The sequence below is a fragment of the Propithecus coquereli genome, unplaced genomic scaffold (assembly GCF_000956105.1).
Source record: "Propithecus coquereli isolate 6110/MARCELLA unplaced genomic scaffold, Pcoq_1.0 Scaffold72, whole genome shotgun sequence".
In the NCBI taxonomy this organism is placed as follows: Eukaryota; Metazoa; Chordata; class Mammalia; order Primates; family Indriidae; genus Propithecus; species Propithecus coquereli.
Window position 1 is genome coordinate 5,276,379 of NW_012153285.1, and position 20,308 is coordinate 5,296,686.

The 20,308-nt window shown below is 40.1% G+C and overlaps 1 protein-coding gene across 2 annotated transcripts in view; it reads left to right on the forward strand.

The window, feature by feature from the left end:
• The window catches only part of SRGAP1 (SLIT-ROBO Rho GTPase activating protein 1), a 279,045-nt gene that overhangs the window by 152,820 nt on the left and 105,917 nt on the right, over positions 1 to 20,308 (forward strand). Inside the window, exons 2-3 of one of the 2 annotated variants that reach the window (XM_012661554.1) lie at positions 825 to 1,020; positions 5,722 to 5,884. In XM_012661554.1, the coding sequence (XP_012517008.1) occupies positions 825 to 1,020; positions 5,722 to 5,884 (359 nt within the window). Of the gene's footprint in view, positions 1 to 802; positions 1,021 to 5,721; positions 5,885 to 20,308 lie in introns of those variants that run through there. The other variant, XM_012661555.1, reaches the window with a different exon arrangement.

The following is a 20,308-nucleotide window of genomic DNA, read 5'->3' on the forward strand; positions in this document are numbered from 1 at the left end:
ATGTTTCTTTGTTACAGTCATTTACAGATACTTTTGCATGCCACATTTTTGCTTTGGTGCTCTTGCTAAAACACTAAATGACTAACCTTCATGTTCCTAATGTATTTAAATTGTCAAAGGAATCTTTTAGGATTATATGTGCTGATAAGGGTGTTAAGTTTGAACAATGTGTAAAAAGTGAAGGCCAAGTGAAGAGACCTTGACGTTGTGAACAGAATAATAAAGTGGACTCTGAGGATTGCCCTGTTACGAAGGGATTATTGGATATAGAAAGAAGTTATTTTTAGACACGGCATCCCTATAAGCCCTGAAGCTATGTGTTTTACAAACTAGAAATTTATGCACTAAATAAAAATTAACAGATGTCAGTCTCTACATGTGCCAACTGGCAAATGTGTAGTGGGTCAGAGTCTGGAAGAAATGATACCCATTTCTTTGCCATTCGACTCAAAAGGGATAGTTAAGGTAAAATGCTGTTGAAAAAATTACAGTGTTCTCAGCTAAAGTTGTCACATGTTATGAATTGTTATCTGAAAGGCTTTAATTTTTTTCTCTTCATGACTGCATGCGTGTTTGTGGCATTACAAATGTAACCCACATTTCTATTCTAATTTATTACATTCTTTCCCGAGGCTTGTCTTGTTCTTTTAAAGGGTAAGCAGATATCTCATTTAAAGAACCAAACTGTACACAGTATTCTATTAATAATAAATGTCCAATACAGAGCTAAATATGTAATAGGATTCGTGACTTCTATCTTGCACATACCAGTAAAACTCAGTAATTTTCATGAAATGATCAGATGAGTTCTCTTCTCTTCTTAGAAATTCGAGCTCAACTGGTAGAACAACAAAAATGCCTGGAGCAGCAAACGGAGATGCGAGTTCAGCTTCTCCAGGACCTGCAAGATTTCTTCCGGAAAAAAGCCGAGATTGAGACGGAATATTCTCGGAACCTAGAGAAGTTAGCGGAAAGGTTCATGGCCAAAACAAGAAGCACTAAGGATCATCAACAGTACAAGTAAGAGAGACTTGACTCAAATTCACCTTTCCAAGGTGATAGCCTCCCTTTTGCCACCCTTATTGGTTTTAGATTTTTCCATTTTTTTGTCTGAGAAGCAATTGGTGGACACAGTCCCATAAATAAAAGCAACCTCCTAGATTTATAATTTATGCTCATCAATCTGTCATTTTAAATCAATAGTATTCTCTTGACATTTTTCTCATTCTCATATATATATGGATAACTTTATATATAAGAAGAGAAGGTGTGTGTGAAATTCTTGATTACAGAAAACGGGGAGTTGATATCTGCCCAGGTAGGGTAGATTTAAAATAGCTGCTTCTTCGAGCAAAGACCTCAGGATTTCTGTAGTGATTTTATATGAAAATAAGCAATAAGGGTTTCTTGGGTTTAGTGTCCATTGCACCCCCCACCCCATCATGTCTGTGATCATTGCAATTGAGACTGATTTAAAACAAGGATATTTAGTAAAATGCTTATGAGTGAGCATAATTAAACCTTACATTAATTGTAATTTATTTGTTTAAAAAATACTTACAGACTGTTCTGATAATCAAATTTACTTTATAATTTAAATCCTAGAGACAGAGAGAGACAAGTAAGGAGACAACTTTAGTGAAGTGTACAAGTGCTCCAGGACAGACCTGGCTGAAAGCTGTTCTATGGTGGAGTTGGGGAGGGGAAGGTCAAGGGAAGGTCTTAGAAGAGGTGATTCCTAAGCAAAGACCTGAAGGACTAGTTGGCCAGTAAAGGGGAGCAAAGGGGATATTCCAGGCGAGGGGAACATCATGGGTTAGGAGCCATCAGGGAAGGGGTGTAGGGCAGGTTTGCAGAACAGAAGTCGTCCAGTGGGAGCGAGTAGTGAGCTGGTGAGCAGTATGGTTGCAGGTGTAAATTGGAGTAGGTCATGGAGGCCTGTGGATCTTCCTGGGCAGTTTGGACTTTATCCTGAAGGCATGAGAAGCCTTTAGAGCATTTTAAGTAGAAGAATGGCCTGGTGACACGTGCATTTTAAAATGGTAACAAAGACTGGCTGAGCACCCTGGCTCATGCCTATAAAACCAGCACTTTGGGAGGCTGAGGTGGGAGGATCGCTTGAGGCCAGGAATTCAAGTCCAGCCTGTCAACATAGTGAGACCCTGTCTCTTAAAAAAAAAAAAAATGATGACAAAGACCATAGATAGGATTGTGGACTAGAGGAAGACAGAGTAGAGGAGATAGACTGTATGCGGGCTCTCGCATTGATGGCATGAACTAGCAACACTGCAGGCAGAGAGAAGTAGACCTGTTTGCGAGACAGTAAAAAGACAGCACAGACTTTCATTTCTGGAAACACAAGCAGACCAGACAGATGACCTGAAAAACATGTCTGCCACAAAACTCCCAGAAATGCTGGTTAAATATATAATGGACACTATTTTAAATGTATAACTGAACTCACAGGAAAGTAAGGGAAATTTCCAGGAGCCAAAAAAGGAAGATGGAACTGAAAACCTAAGTGGCAGTTGTATCTGCCCTTTAAACCCACGTGAGACAGAAGATGAGGTCTGTGCAAGGTAAAGACTTGGAACAGAGGGCTTCCCCACCGCCAACACCACTGCATTGCATTCTAGGACCAAAACAGCTGCTGTCTCAGTGAAACGGTAAAACAGAAAACTATTAATATCTACCCACCTGCACAGGGCACGATAAGGAGACCTGTCTGCTCAGCTTGGGCTCCACATTGGAAGGGGCTGTTGAGAAGCATGTCTTTGCCTTGCTTCACCCTTGGCTTTGCAGTTTCATTTTACATGGCTCCGTGACCTTGGATCCTATATAAAAAGTAGGGTGGGAACTCTCCCTGGGGTACTTTTGCAGAAGCAAATGCAAAACTATTTTGGATAAAGAATACCTTTCTCTCTCTCCCCCGCCACCCCGCCCCACTCTTGGATGCCTTTAACCTTTAGTATTTGTCCAGCATAGAAATAAATCTTAATGAAGATTCCCAGGGTGAACAAATGTGAAATGTACTTGACAGAGACTAGGGCTGGAAAGAGGGGACTGGAGCCAGTACTGTACTCACATTTATAGTAACTGTTCCTTTTTAAAAGCAATTGCAAATAAGAAGACAGCCCATTCATCTACTCCACAGATATTTTTAGTGTCGTCTTCTGTGTTTTGCACTTGGTAGTTGGTTGTGAACTGAGAATATGGATGGGTCCAGGAACCTTAGTCTGGCCCCTCAGTAGATCGAAGCCACTTTTTGTTTCTCCTGGTTTGTTTAGTAGTTTTCTTCAAAAGGTGAGCAGTTTGAAATTTTCTTTTACTTAAGTTTATTATTGAATAAGATGAATGAGAAGTCTGTGGCAAGGATAACCCAGGATTAAGAAAAACACAAAGACATGCTTTATTAAGGAGTCAGCCAGACCTGAATATATTAATAAAGACTGGCTCCACTGTGTGGTTTTTGGTCAAGTCACTTAACCTCTCTGAGCCTTGGCTTCCTAACTTGTAAAATGAGGTTTTATGACCATTGAGTGAGAAACATGGCAAAGTCCTTAATATGATTGATAGCTGGCATGGAGTATATACTCAATATTCCTCCTCTTTACCAAACCAATGTTATATTTTCAGCAGGATAATGTCACCAATCATTTAAGCTCAACTATGGAGTCTAGCTCTTGTTTAGTTTGGGGATGCTTATTGTGTAGAGCAATCCTTGGCCCAAAGTTGCCACTGTACAGTGGAAAGACCAAGGCTTGGTTGAGCCTCTCGGGACCCAAAGACTGTCCGACGCTAGCTGTGGTCTTTATCAAATCATTGTGCCTTGCTAAGCTTCGCTTCTCTCATTGATAGAAAGGATACAAAGAATCTCTGCCTTAAATGGCAGTGGTAAGGATTAAGTAGATTTAATGTCTGTAAAGTCTTTAGAGCAGCCCCTGGATAAAAATAGCTAACTTTATATAGCACTTCCTATGTGCCCAAGACATCATTGTAAGGATTTGAAAATATATATCAACTCAAATAATCTTCATAATAATCTTATGAGATAAGTGCTATTGTTTTACCCATTCTACAAAGTAGCCGAAGCACGAAGCGGTTAAAATAATTTGCCCAAAGTCACATGACTCATAAATATATCGCTCTGGGATATGAACCTAGACAGTATAGCTGCAGAGTCCACATTCTTGACCTGCATACCCCTTCTCACAGAAGGTGCTCAATGACTGATAGCTGCTATTATTATTATTGATGTTAGTATTATTACTACTACTATTAAGGGAATAATAATAGTATGTTTATTCAATGAATAAAATAACACACAACGCTTACTATGGGGCAGGGCACTGAGGTTACAAAGACGTATGAAATGTTCTCAAAGAATGTGTGGGCTACTGCAGCATAAAAGATGTACATAAAAGTTAATGTAAATTAGGTAACATTTACCTCTGCAGCTGCTGGATGGAGAATGTCAGTAGAAAAGCTCCAATTACCTACTGTAGAACCACTGCCCCTTGCCTGATGGCTTTGAGAAAAAAGGGCGTCCCCAGGTGGAGGGTGTAATTCGTAGTGTCCCAGTGGGGAGGGTGGGAGGTTGCTCCGATGGGTGCAAGTGCTAAGACCCTAGAGCCGGCATTTCTTCCTCTACGCCCATTCCTGCTTTCGTCCTCTACTTTCTTTGTCTTCTGGAGAGGGTTTTCACTTGATGCAGTATTAAATCCTGAATCTGGGAGACTTAAAGGCAGAAAGACCTAACTTAATCATTTCTTTCTTGACTTAATTAATGATTAGGGTCATAAATCATAATAGGAGGATAACACATCTGCTTAAATGGCACTTGTGTCCTTGTGTTAGGATAAACATTCTATGCCATTTTGCCATTTTACAATTAGTTTTTAAAGTAAAAAAAAAAAACAAAATTTAAAAAAATTGCACTTTATTTTTTTTTAAGTAGTAACGTCCCAGTCGCTCGCTGTTTTTGTTTGTAGTTTTTCTTTAAGATTTTGTAAAAGTCTTCTTTTGTGGTCCATTTTCACTTTTAGCTTTATTATCTAGAATAGAGTAAGGAGCAGTTATAAATATGAAATAGTTTAATGGGTTTCAACAGGACATGTGACAAGTCATAAGCCAGCAAACTTCTTGGTTCTATTTATGAGCCTTGAGATGACACAATAAAGTTCTGATTCCCAGGAATACTTTTTGGGAGGCTGGAAGTTATGTATCAGAGGATTAATAAATAACCCTCAAATTTATGTTCCATGGAAAGCATAAACTAGCCAAATTTCTTTTCCAGCAACAGACTGAACCTTCAAAGCAGACTTTGTGTGCTGTGGCTAACCACAGTCTGTCTGAGACAGTAGTCAATAGATTTTTATGTAAACATAAATTGCTTTCTTCAATGGGGTGTTTAAAGCTGCAGGCCTGCCTAAGCACTCTGTGTGTAGGGTCCCATGGCCCTTGTCAGGAATGTGGTTTTCACCAGTGTTCTCGGTCCAGATTTTTCCTTCCAAGCCTGGAGAATTGCTGGCTCTGTGCCATGCATAGGCAGGAAGGCTGATCTTCTGGCTGTCAAGTGTCCTGGTCTGAGCAATGCTCAGAGCAGAAAGAATAGTGACAATATCCATCTGTTGTGGCTCCTTCATTTGCCATGGTGACTTTGCTCAGTTGATTGGGACAGCTTTGAAATTGATGGTAATTCTGTCTTCCTTCACTACTTAGGAAAGACCAGAACCTGTTGTCTCCAGTGAATTGCTGGTATTTGCTCCTGAACCAAGTGAGGAGAGAAAGCAAAGACCATGCCACCTTGAGTGACATCTATCTGAACAATGTGATTATGCGGTTCATGCAGATCAGTGAGGATTCCACCAGGATGTTTAAAAAGGTACACTCCATAAACTCCACTACTCCTTGTGCTTTCTGGTAACTGCTTTGCCTATAACCGAAACTGAGAACAGTGTCTCAAAAAAATTAGGTGAATGAACATTTTAAAGACACAGAATAAAAAGTTAAACCTGAACAGGCATACTTACACAGAGTATACCTCAGCGAATCTGTGAGCTGAACAATGTGAGCAAAATTTTGAAATACGGTGTACCTGCAAGTTGCACCTCTGTCCTTAGGAAACAGACCGCCTGCACTTATGAAAAATCAGAGCAGAGAGGAAAAGCTTCGAATTCTGTGTTTCGAGCTCACACATGATCAGACACTTGTGAAGAACGAGATTACCATATGTGCTGCTCTCTCAGAAAAATATTACTGCAATTTTTTCTTGCTCTCACCAGACCGGCAGCAGAGGCTGTGAGAGAGCGACATGAAGAAAATTCCACAGGACACAGAAAATGCAGTCCCTTGCACACCAGAGAGCTTCTTCCTTACCAAGTCCGTTAAAAAATAAGAACTGGGATTTTAAGGCTTCTTATCATCATTGCTTGTCTCTGCCAACTCTCAGCAATTTTTTTTTTTGTTTGGACGTTTTTGTTGAGAACAATAATAAAATTGGACCATTTCCTGTGCAGAGAATGCAGCTACTTGCCCAGTAAGACTGGCTTTTGTTTTTCATGCTTGTAGGATGAGGTCCCCCGGCCCCCACCCCCTCAGCTTTGTACTAGTAGTTAGTGTTGGTTGCCTGTACCTATTCCTGTACCTCTATTTACTAAGTAGTTATTAGTTTCAGAAAGTGGGGGAAGTGGAACAAACACCCTGTAGATTACTAACATATTTATGTTTCAAAGGGGCCCCTTAAAACAAGGACATAGTGTTAAGCAGGCCAGCTGGAAAACTTCTTAGTCATGTTTGATGTATCCACATTAGATTTGATTGCTGACCTAGAAATGGAATTTAGCAAGCTCTAAGTCATCTTGTGCTCAATTAAATAGAAACAAAAATTTTTTTCAAAGAAAGGAGAGATTTTAACAATTGGAACCAAGGGGCATGTTAATTAAGAAGATAATACATAAAGAAATATCCTATGTGTCTTAAATAATAGAGCTTTAAAAAAATAGTTTAGACTGAGCCGTGAAAGTGAAGTAACTTTCTGGTACATCAGCCCTTTCTGCAGAGACCTCATGTGGTTCAGGGGGTTTTTCTGAGCATCTCTTAGGAGCAGGAGACCATGTTGATAGGTGTTGGAAAAGCTATAAACATGAAGAGTTCTCGTGCTCCAGGAGGTCTCAGTTTATCCAAATTTGGATGGCACTGTATGATGCCTCTGGGACCAGCACTTCATTTGTTTATCCATTCAACAAAACATCTTTACAATGTCTGACTGGGGAAGCAGAGTTAAAAGACATGTCTCTGCCTGCAAGGAGCTCATTACAATAATTAATGGTTACCATGCTAAAGGGATGCACAACCCACTGTGGGAGCTGGAAGGCTGGAGGTCTTAACTCTACCTAGGGGTCAGGAAAGTCTCCACAGAAAAGGGAACACTTGAAGTGAGACTTGTAGGACAAGGAGGTGCTCACCAAGCAGAGAAGGACAACGAGCTCTTCCAGGGAAAGCGAAAGCATGCCATGTTCAGGGAAAAGAAAGAGTTCAGGGAACAGAGATTGTAGGGGAGAGGGTGATAGAAAGGATGGGCAGATCAGAAAGGACTTTGTAGTCTTGCTAAGTTTTATGGACATGTATTTGGTAAGTCAAAGGCAAGGACTTGATAAGGTTGATAGAAATCTAGGGCTAAGAGTCAGATAGATTTGGATTTGAATCCCAGCTCTTCTGCTTGCTTGTTTTTTGATCTTGGGAGATCGTTCAAAAGATCCAAGAGAGTGCTCTCCAATCCAGAAGGGAGTGAGAAAGGCAAGATTGGACAGAGGGAGAGGCTGAACCTGTGGGAGCGCTGGGGCTGGGATGGCCTTTGGGCTGGTGTTACATCCAAGCGAGTAGGCCTGGCTTTTGTTTTGCAGTCAATAGATTTGGGCTGCTCTTGGGGAAGGATTAAGTAATCTTCGGATGAGGCAGTTCCCTTTGGTGGAGGGTAATTCCTAAGGGTAATTCCCAGAGAGGGATCATCTGTGAGTTGCAACAGCCAGCAGCCAATATCCCCAGTAGTTGGGAGAATGATTTCCTGGCTCTTGAAGAGAGGTCTGGGAAATGCAGAGTGAACACACACACACACACACACACACACACACACACACACACACACACACACACAGAGATATGCCTGCTTATTTGCTACCTAAGAGTTCTCTTATCTAGATTTTCTGGGACTCAAAGAAGTACAGTCCTTGGAAACTGCTTATTAACAGTGGATTCCTGGCTACTTTGGTGTTAAGCAGGGTGGATGCTCCATGCTTTGTGAACAGCCTTCTCTCTCTTAACCGTTCTTGGCCAGCTGGAAGGGTAATAGTGATTATAGTTACAGGTATCAAATTCCACCTACCTCAACTGAACACAGTGACTACACACCTCACCTTTCCCTCTGTGTTATTGCTGGAAGGAGAAAGAACAAGAGAGGCCAAGGGCTTACTGTGCAGCCAGATCAACCCACTAAGACACATTTGTCATCGAAAGAACAGGAAGCCAGAACCTGTATCTAATCAAGTCCAAAGAATTTCAGGTCCCCTTAGAATAGAAAGCAAGACTAGTCTTTTCTGCCTTTTTTTTTTTTCCATCACCAACCTTCCCCTTCTCCAGCTCTTCTTTCATTGTTGTGGTTCTCGGTTAGAAGCCTACTTTCTGTCAAAATGGAAAGAAATCATCAGAGTCGATCCGAGGCAGCCTTTAGAACTGCTGTGGAGTCCTTAGTGAGTTAATGCTTATCTTTCTTGGGAGAAGATTTTGACACCTCCTCATTTTTCAAACATATCCCCATGTCTGTGCTGAGATCCAGATAGGTGCTGTGTGCTTGATACTGTAGTTTGGGCCTCTTAAACAGCTGTATCTTACTCAATTTAGTCAATGGCAGAAAATCCTTTTCCACAAACTGTTCTGTCAAATAAAAAGTTTGGAGCAGGCAATTCCAGGAATGTTTTTGTATCCAAATGGATATAGTCATCAAGAAGACATGTGTAGGAATACCTAATTCCATGCATAGTTATAGGGAACAGCTTCAAGACTTAAATCTTAATTACAACAGAACCAGTTATAGACATAGGTGCCTAAGCTTGACAGAAAGTTTTCAACGGGTAGAAAAAGAGAAGGTTTTTAAGAACAACAACAATATCCAATTTTTCAAATATTGTATATTTCAGATTTAGACCTTTAAAACTCTAAATGAAGCCCATTGGTCAGAATAGCATAGCAATTCAGCTTTTAGGCTCTGAAATCAGATATTCTGGCTATGAACCTTGGCTTTGCTGCTGTTAGTAGCTACGTGGACATAGAAGTATTTGTAAACCTAAGTAAGCCTCAGTTTCTGCATCTATAAAGTGTGTATAATAACCTATTAATGTAATAAACTATTCCAGATAGTTGTGTAGAGGATTCATGAGTTATACATGGAAAGCAACTTATTCCAGTTCCTGGACTTAATAAGTTGTAAGTAACTTTTAGCTAGTATCTTTATTATCTGTATTGTGAACACTTATCCCGTATACCTGCCATAATTACAGAATGTGAGATTATACCAGATATTATATTAAATATATCTTCACTCTTAGGAGACTATATGGCACATATATATGTGAAAAACACCTCCAGATGATCATATTTTATCACTTATTATTATGAAGTTCCAAACCATATCTATATGACTTTGACAGATGTCCTCATAGCATCATTGCTTTGTAGCTGAATTAATGCATTTCTTCATTCATTTGACAAAAAATTATTTAATTCCAGACCCTCCATTAGGTGTCGACAATGTAAACATAGACAGGAGAGGACTCTGTTTTTACCTTCTTAAGTTCTGCTTGGCCATCTCAGGAGAGAGTCAGAATTTGGGAACTCCTCGGACACAAGGTCTTATTTCATTATCAACCCTCACTTCTTTCCCAAAGAACAAGGGCTGCTGTGCCTCTTGCCCCGTTCTCCAGCCCTGCCTCCCGCAGTCATGAGATTTTGCCTCCTTGTTTCCATTACTCATGCTGAAAGAGGGTGCTCTGCAGCTGGTTTGGTGCTGCAGCCAGAAAATGTGCCGTTCATATGCTGCGCATAAAAATGTAATTAATGTCAGCAGTCACCGTTGCAGGGCAGGCTACAGCCAGCTTGCAATAATCACTTTAGTTAAGCAACTAATCAAAATATCGCATTTACCAATTTTAAGAACGTTAATGGAAGTATGTAGTTTAGAGGGAATACCATAAAAATGGTGGGATTTAAATATATTAAATTATCTCTGTGTTTTAAATTATCTTGAATTCTGTCATTTCCCCATGAATAATTTTTAAATTATTAATATGTTTTTGTCCTTCCTTGGTTTGCATAAATACTCGTACAAGTATAATTTATTTTGTTTCTTCACTAATAATAATGATATTTGGAAGCTCCCACTTGCTGAGCTTTAACTGTGCACCAAGCACTGTCCTCGCTCAGACATCCTCACAGCTGCCCAGTGAGCAGATACTATAACCCACACTTCAGGGACAAGGAAACAAAATGCTCGTGGATGAAAGTTGCAGAGCCAGGCTGACTAGTATGTATTCTTGCCTTTGCCCCTATGTCTTAGTTCATAGCTACTGTAGACTCTGTTGGTATTTTTTGGTGGTAATTGGAGAGGTCACTCAATGCATGGGGTCAGAAACTTCTGAGAAATAAAACAGCTTGGTTCTTGGCACTATTCATTTCTTATGAAAATCCTGAATAATGATATTCCTGAGACAAGGCAGCACAATCTGTCAATCATCCAAGTTCCAGGGAGGAGCCCAAAGCAGCAGAGACTCACCCCGAGCCACTGAGAATAATCCCCCTTTGCCATAAGTGCCACAGGTTATCAGAATCCCACACACAGGAATTAAGTTAACTCACTCTTGATATTACTGATTGTGTGGCTTAATCTGAAAGGTAGGAGAGATTACTAGTAAGATTTGTAGTCATTTTTTATCTTGATCAAAGCCAGCCAAACCAAAGATATTTCTTGGAGAAAAAAGCTGTGCTTTGAAATAGACCATTTAAAATAGGTTAATATTCAAACAGAAGCTTTAGTATAAGTTAATAAAAGATAGTCTACTATGGATCTCTAAGGCACTGACCTTGTTTTGAAAGAAAGGTCCATAAGTTTTAAAACATCTGAAAACTACCCATCTATATATGCGCAGAAAAAATCTATTTATTTTTGAATATAAAAATATATATTCATTGTAGAAATTTACAAAACACTAAAAAATATAAAAAGAGAAATACAAATCCCCATATTTAACACTACCTACTGTTAATATTTTGGGCTGTACCTTTTCAATATTTATATGTATACACGCATATATATAAAATATACAAACATACATATATATTTCCCAAAATTGAGATTTCATTGCATGTAGCTTGGGAACCCATCCTTTCATGTAAAATATTAGCATGTCTCATGTCCGGAATTAATCTTTTAATATAGGATACTTCATGCATGCATAGTGCTTCACTATCTGGTTCTGGTTTTGGACATTTAAATCTTTCACACATCTGTGATTTTCTTTTTCTTATGCTATATTCCTTGAAATAGGATTATTGGGTCAGAGCCCCTTAGAATATTGTTAGAATTTCATGTCTTGAATGAAGTTCTTACTTTTTGCCTTTCTGGAGTAATGATGGCCATGACTGTGATTTACTAATGAGTTATATATCCCCTGAAAAATAAATTGACTATTTTATTAGCAGAGAGCTACTACATGTGACTTAGTATGCTTATGCAACAGTAGTAAATAATATAACAAGAAGAACTTTTTCAAAGCATTTTAGTGCAGTGTAGCAGAAGAATTAAATGGTATTCTGGTGGCCTCAAGGGACAGCTTAATTATTGATAGGGCCTGGATGAATAGGAATAGTTCAAGCTACCACTGCTAGCTGGTTCTCTCAGGTTTTGTCAACCCTATGACTAGCTTTTTTTTTTACAGAAATAGATCAAAACCAAACTATGATTTCTTATGATGATGTAATTTTATGAAATATTTTAGCAAATCTTTTTAATTTGTATTTATAAATTGCTTATCAGGATGGCGGGCACATAGTAAGTACTCAGTGAATAGCTCTTATTCGTGCTGCTGTTCCTGGATTTGCATTGTTGCCTTTATTATTTAGTAACAACAGGACATATGTGATTGGCCTGGTTATAAATTTAGCAGGTGAGGTGCTATATAAGAGCATTCACCATAAGTTCAGAAGCTTTATCAAAGACTTAAAAGGACATTAAGCAGATGATATATGCATCTCTCTTTGAAAACTTGATATAACAATTTAAAAAACACAGCTATGCCAGCTAGTTGAACATTTTGTCACAGAGTTTGATACTTTGATACCAACACTCTAATGTTAGTACAGTCATGCACCACAAAACCACATTTTGGTCAATGATGGATTGCATATATGGTGGTAATCTCATAAGATTGTAATGGCGCTGCCCTATATAGGTGTACCATTTTTTGTTTTTCATTACTGTATTTTTACTGTACCTTTTCTGTTTAGATACACAAATACTTACCATTGTGTTACAATTGCCTGCAGTACTTACAGTAACATGCTGTACACATTTGGCGCCTAGGAGCAATAGGCTATACCATATGGTCTAGGTGTGTAGTAGATGATACCACATCATCTTTGTGCAAACATCATGGAGAGCACTTACATGTAGGTTTGTACAATGATGAAGTCATTTAACAACACATTTCTCAGGACATATCCCTGACGTTAAGCGACACATGACTATAGTTGAACTCATAATTACATTGAGAATAGTTGTCAAAAAGCACTTGAACTTATTTTTAATTAAAATCTGGAAGTGCAAATTATTTTAAATGAGTATTTGCAAGTTACTTTTATTTTCTTCTGTTTGCTTAACTCTAATTTCTGATTTTATCCAATGAACATACTGTATAATAAGACACACAATAAAACAATTATTTATTGTAAACTAAAACCTTAAGGAAATAACTTGGTCCAGAGTATATCAGTGTTTACTGTAAAGAAGTGGGAAAACTATGTCCAGTAAGCAATTCATCCCCAATTGCTGTTTGTTGATGGAGAATCAGCCTATTCTCCATGTCTCATTGAAAACTATACACCATGGATTATAGTGAAATTTGATTATACATCATTAGGGTAATTAACATGAGAAGACATAAAATAAGGGGACTTTTGAGCAAGACTGCAGCTTGTACATGGCCTCCAACCACCCTGCCTCCCAGATTATCTGTCGAATGTCCATATATGTAAATAGGAAAAACTAGAATGATCCTTTTAACTTTAAGCAGATCCCATGACCCCTTTGCTCAAACCTTCTAATGGCTCCCACCTCACTCAGAGTGAAAGTCTACACCCCCAACTCCCTTCCCAGCTTTATTTTTCTCTATAGTACTTATCCCTTTATGACATGTTATATATTTACCTAATTATTTGTTCACTTTCTGTCTGCCCTCAATCCCAGTGTGAGTTCCTGAAGGAAGAGACTTTTGTGGTGTTCACTGAAACAGTGCCCAGCACAGAGTAGGTGCTCAGTAAATGTTTATTGAATGAATAAGTAATGTATAAAGAATAAATTTGTCTTAGAAACCAGAGATGAGTAGCATCCACATAACAGAAGTTACAAGGCATTTCAGCAAGTTCCAGTATTGGCAGAGCCTGGGTTTAAGCAACACTGTAATATACAACCTACTTCCCAAGAGAAAGAAATCAGAGGGGGCCCTAGCAGTAATGCACCTTCAGAGGTCAGCTAGGAGGACTGACAAGACGCATCACTGGAACATCTTCTCTGTTCTCTCATGGGTTGGTAGCCTTGGGACAGTGGTGAGAAAACACCATGGTGCATCGATAGGCACCATGAAACTCACAGTAAGATTCCCATGGCCCAGGCTCACACCCAGCTCTCCCAGATGAAATTGCTCTTAGGATTATTTGCATTCTTTTTTTCATCAGTTCCTTGAGATATCTGCAATCCATTCCGTGTAAAAACTAGTCAAGAACTGTCTCTCAAAATCAAGCTTAGCCTCCTATTTGACTCTTCAGATAATACCAGGGAAGCAAGATTTTCTTAGAGGGATAATTATGCACGTAGTTACAGAGATAAGTATGAATAAACAGGGAAGAATCATAGTCCATTCAAAATTATGCAGTCATTTTTAAGCGCTTATCAAAGCCTTCTCAGGCATGTGTCAAGATGCTGAGGATAGAGCAGTGACCCAAACATTGTCTCTGCCCCTTGGATCTTATAGTGGGGGTGTGTAGGGGAGGAATAGACAATTAAAACCTTAATTACAGGCCGGGCACGGTGGCTCACGCCTATAATCCAAGCACTCTGGGAGGCCAAGGCAGGAGGATCGCTCAAGGTCAGGAGTTTGAGACCAGCCTGAGCAAGAGCAAGACCCCATCTCTACTAAAAAATAGAAAGAAATTGGCTGGATAACTAAAAATATATAGAAAATTTAGCTGGGCATGGTGGCACATGCCTGTAGTCCCAGCTAATCGGGAGGCTAAGGCAGGAGGATCGCTTGAGCCCAGGAGTTGAGGTTGCTGTGAGCTAGGCTGACGCCACGGCACTCTAGTCCAGGTGACAGAGTGAGACTCTGTCTAAAAAGAAAAAAAAAAAAAAATCTTAATTACAGAACAGGATGTTCATTGTACAGATCCATAGAGAAACCCCTTGCTTCTTATGACTTGGGGATCAGGAAAGCCAGATAGATTATTAAGAGTTAGCTGGATGGGGCCAGTGAGAGCAAGGAGATAAGGTGGCAGGAAAGTAGAAAACTGTTCCAGGAAGAAACAGCATGTATGCAGAACCAGACGTGGGAGCGAACATAGATTTTAAGGAAAAAAGGGATGTCCTTTGTGGGTGAATCAAAGGAGAGAGGGCAGATGGCAAGGGATGTGATTGGAGCAGTAAGAAGAAGTCAAGATTACCAAGTCATTCATGTAGTGGGTAAAATTAAAAAAAAGAAAAGAAGATTAAAGGTTATGTTGAGGCATGAGAGCTTATCCTAAAAGCAGTGGATAACAATTCACAGGCTTAAACATGGTAGTGACGTGATCAGCTTTCCGTGTGTCTGTAGCGTGGACAGTGGATTGAAAGGTGGTAAGACTAAAGTCAGAGACAGCCATTTTGAAGCTATTGGACTGAATCCAAATGAGAGACGCAGATGCTCTCCCTGGTTGTAGCAGTGGAGACAGAGGAGCAGACAGAGTTGACCAGTGTGTTGGGGACATAATCTATAGGCTTTGGTGATTGATTGGCTTGGGTAGGAGAGGAGAGGGGATGCAGAGGGAGCAGCGGAGGTACCACCCACCTATTGCAGTTGTTGGGGTGATAGGCCTCCCATGAGAGGAGGAGGTTTGGGCACAGAGGCTGTGATGGGAAAGGGATTGTGGAAGAGACGGTCGGTTTAGTTTCGGATGTGCCTGCGGATAACTGGGTAGAGAAGTCCGATACGCAGAACAAGAACTTCAGGAGAGAGATCAAGGCTGGAGAGTTGGGAATCTTCAACAAGTGGCTGGTAATTAAAACCCTGGGAGTGGTCGAGGTAAACCTGAGAAAAGATACAGGGTGAGAAGGGACGAATATCAAAGAAAAACTCTTAGCAAAACCAGCAATTAAAGGATGAGAGGAAGAAAAGTATCCTGTAAAGTAGCTGAGAATGATCGGCCAACAAAGTGGGAAGAAACCAGAGAGTGAGGTGTTTGGGAAGCTAAGTCAAGAAAATGCTGCAAAGAGGAAGTGGTCAGTATGATCAGGTCTGAAACTTGTCCACTGAAAGGGTCACTGGTGACCTTAGCAAGAGCTGTCGGAGCAGAATGGTAGGGATTAAGTAGTGAGAAGGTGAGCAAGTCAGGACAGAAAATGTGGACAATATTGTCTGGAAATTTGCCTGTGAAAAGGAAAAGAAATATTAGAGGTATTTGAAGGAGAACATGGGTCAAGAAAGGGTTTTTGTGGTAGTTTTTTTTTTTTTAAGATGTGAAAATGGAGCTAGCTAAAAATGTTGAGGGCCATCCTGGGCAACAGGGTGAGACCTCATCTCTACAAAAACAAAAAACTTAGCCGGTCATGGTGGTGCGTGCCTATAGTCCCAGCTACTTGGGAGGCTGAGGCAGGAGGATTGCTTGAGCCCAAGGGTTCAAGGTTACAGTGAGCTGTCATCATGCCACTGCACCCCAGCCTGGGCAACAGAGTGAGACCCTGTCTCAATAAAAAAAAATAAAATAAAAGTATTGAAAGGAAGAAGCCACAAAAAGAGAAATCTTAAAATGTTAGGAGAGAACAGGTGTAATTGATTGATCCAATTCCCTACAAAGGTGGCAGAGAATGGGATCCAAAGGACAGGCAGAGGGCTTAGCCTCTGGCGAGAGACTCAGTTTGGAGAGAAGAGACTCCATTTGGTGTGCATGCAGATCATTTTGTAGGTGGGGTGGCAGGACTTTGGGGGATTTTCTGTTCCTGTTCCTTTGTGACATTGAATGTGTCGATGAGCAAGAGGAGAACAGTAGTCTGTGGGGAGCATAAGGTTTGAAAAAAACAGAGAAGATTCCAAACAACCCCTGGAGGGACTGAGAATTAAAAATAAAAGAAATGTAATACGAGAAAAATTTCCCACTTGAGAAAATATCACAGTCTGAAAATAGATGATGAGTTTTCAGATGAACTTACTGAAAAGAGAAACACATAAATATATCTTAGTAGTACTTTCAAGCTTCAGGCTTGAATGAATCCTACAAGCATCCCATAAAAACGTCCTCTTTCCCAAAAAGAACATAGATTAAGTCTTGGATATAATGTTAAATGTCAGAAGACAATGGTGCAAAACCTACAAAAACAACTGAGGGCAAGTTACGACGTCAGTATTCTCTGTACAATCAAGTTGTTATTCATTTTAAAAAGCAGCTGCAGAGCAATCTTAAATATATAGTGTACTTTCCTGAATGTACACTTAGTTTTGGTAGACTGTGTGCAAAATTGGCCCAAATGATCCTCTTTCCTCTATCCACTCCTTTAAGTTGTCCTCACCCACACTGACTTTGGGCTTGGCCACACGGCTTGCTTTAGCTGATGGGACAATAGGAAATGTGAGGCAAGCTGGTGCTAGACAAGTGCTTTCACACTGGGGCTTGCCCTCTCTTGATGTTTTTGGAGCCATGAGACCAAATATAAACAAACCTGAGCTGGCTTGCTGGATGAGGAGCAAGACCACATGAAGTGGTGCAGTAAGTGGTGGCCAGTAAATGATGGCCAATCAACTGCTAGACATAGGATTGAGGACATCTTAGGTCATCTAAGACCCCTGCTGGACACAAATGCAAGGGAGAACACAGCCAAGCCAGCCCAGAACAGATGAATCTCCCAGCTGACCGACCGAATTGTTAGCTAAGTAAAATGTTGGTTTAAGCCACTTGAGTTTTAGGTGCTTTATTACACAATAAAAGCTAAGTGAGGCCGGGCGCGGTGGCTCATGCCTGTAATCCTAGCACTCTGGGAGGCCGAGGCAGGCGGATTGTTTGAGCTCAGGAGTTCGAGACCAGCCTGAGCAAGAGCGAGGCCCCGTCTCTACCAAAAATAGAAAGAAATTAATTGGACAGCTAAAAATATATAGAAAAAATTAGCCGGGCATGGTGACGCATGCCTGTAGTCTCAGCTACTCGGGAGGCTGAGGCAGGAGGATCGCTTGAGCCCAGGAGTTTGAGGTTGCTGTGAGCTAGGCTGACGCCACGGCACTCTAGCCCGGGCAACAAAGTGAGACTCTGTCTCAAAAAAAAAAAAAAAAAAAAAAAAGCTAAATGATAACACTAAGTAGAGACCTGTTCCCCCCCACCTCCAAAGGTAGATGAAATGAAAAGATAAACACAGGTTCCAGGTAAATGGGCTAAGCTTACTCTACCATGTCTTTCTCACTGAATGCATATATAAAACCTGGATAGAATGCCTGCAGCAGCAGTTTGAAAACTAAAAATTAAATAGTAGTGGGTAGACTGGGGAAGATAGTATTTTAAAATCCTACCAAATTGGCAGTAAATTTCCCACTTTATTCCTAGTATCTTCCAGCCTACATACAAGACAGCTAGGAATCTGACTTACACAAACATAGAGGGCTGCAGGAGAAGCCTTTGGTTGTAACTCTAAAAGCAAAAAAAGGGAGAATAAAAAAAATCCCCAATTTTTCCTTTTTATTTCTTCTTCCCACTTCCTGATGCTCCGCTCCCCAGATAGTTCCAAAGTGACAGCAGCAGCAGCAATGGGGACCCACAAGCATGTAAAACTAGGAAAGAGAGGAATTTTCCTGCTTGATCAAAGAAACTGTGGTCCAAGAAGGTGGGTGAACACCTGTTGTTTATTTTCTCTCTCTCTATCCTGCTTCCACTCAGCCCCAGATGTGGCCACAGTTGTGGGAAGTGTGTAGTGAAGTAGAATAACTAAAGTCCCAGCTTTCCAGTTAGAGGCCTGAAAAGGGGAGCCCAAGGAATCAAAAAGTACTAGGAAGATTGCAGAAAGGGTAAAGATTGAGAAAGCAACCCATAAAGTCCTTTCTGAACACCTGAACCCCTAAGCTGCACATGAATGAGTCTGATCTTAAACAGCTCAACTACCAAAGACTTTGAGAACTGAACTAAAGGAAGGACCACTGCTTGGGTTCCACACTGGCCACCGGGTGGTGCATATGCAGGATAGATCCAAACAGCACTGCAGAGGTGTTAGAAACAGAGTGGACATTGAAACCACTGGTCAGAATTTGTATGCTGAATCCAACCACATTAATTTTCTGATAAAACAAAAATATCAATATTCTATATGTGGATTATACAACATTCAGTCTCATAACATAATATTCAAAATATCCAGAATACAATCCAAAATTATTCAGCATTCAAAGAACCAGGAAAACCCCAACTCACCTGGAAAAAACAATCAACAGACACCAATTCTGAGATGACACAAATGTTTGAATTATCTAACAAAGACTTCTAAAGCAACCATGATAAAAATGTTCCAAGAAGTAAGGGCAAATACTCTTGATATAAATGGAAAGATAGAAAGTCTCAGCAAAGAAATAGAAGATATGAAGAAGAACCAAATGAAAATTTTAAAACTGAAAAATGCAGTAGCTGAAATTTTAAAAACTCACTAGATGGGCTCAATAGCAGAATGGAGATAACAGAGGGAATACACAATGAACTTGAAGTAAATTAAACAGAAATTATCCAGTCTGAACAAAAGAAAGAAAAAAAGATTTAAAAAAATGAACAAAGACTCAAGGACCCTTGGGATAATACCAAAAGGTCTGATATTTGTGTCAGCAGAGTTCCCAAAGGAGAGGAGAAAGAATGTGGGGCAGAAAGAATATTTGAAAAATAAATGCAAGAAAACGCCCCACATTTGGCAGATGACATAAACCTACACATTCAAAAAGCTCGTCAAAACCAAACTAGATGAACCCAAAGAAGTCCATAGCCAGACACGTCATAATCAAACTGAAAATTAAAGACAAAGAAAAAATATTGAAAGCCAAGAGTGAAAAATGATACATCACTTATGGGGAAACATCAATTCAAATGACTGTGGGATTCTCAACCCTGTATGTGCTAGCAGCACCTCACAGGTTGCAACAACCAAATAGATCTTCAGACATTGCCAAATGTCCTCTTGGGGCAAAATTGGCCCAAGTTTAGAAATATTAATCTAAATTAATTTTGCTGTTGTTGTTGTTTTTCTTTTTTTAGACAGGGTCTCACTCTGTGGCCCAGGTCAGAGTGCAGTGGCGCGATCATAGTTCACTGCAGCCTCGAACTCCTGGACTCAAGCGATCTTTTCACCTCAGCCTCCCAAGTAGTGAGGACTACAGACCTGTGCCACCACGCCTGCTAATTTTTAAAATTTTTATAGAAATGGGGTCTCACTGTGTTATTCAAGCTGGTGTGAAACTCCTTGCTTCAAGTGATCCCTCCTCCTTGGCCACCCAAAGTGCTGGGACCACACTAAATTAACTGAGTCCTTCATCTTCTCAAATTTCTTATTTTATTACTGCTTTGTGAAAGTCCAGACTGAACGCAGCACCCTCTGTGTACCTAGTACATTTATAAACGGGGTCTCTCACTACTTGATATTTTTGCATTAGTTAAGACAGAAATTTGATAGCTCAGATAGAGGAGAGGGGAAGTCTGCTGCTAGAAATGTCTGAACTAAGTGCCATACTCGTCTGGGTAAGATTTGGGAAACATAACCTCTGTACATAAAAAAAAAAAA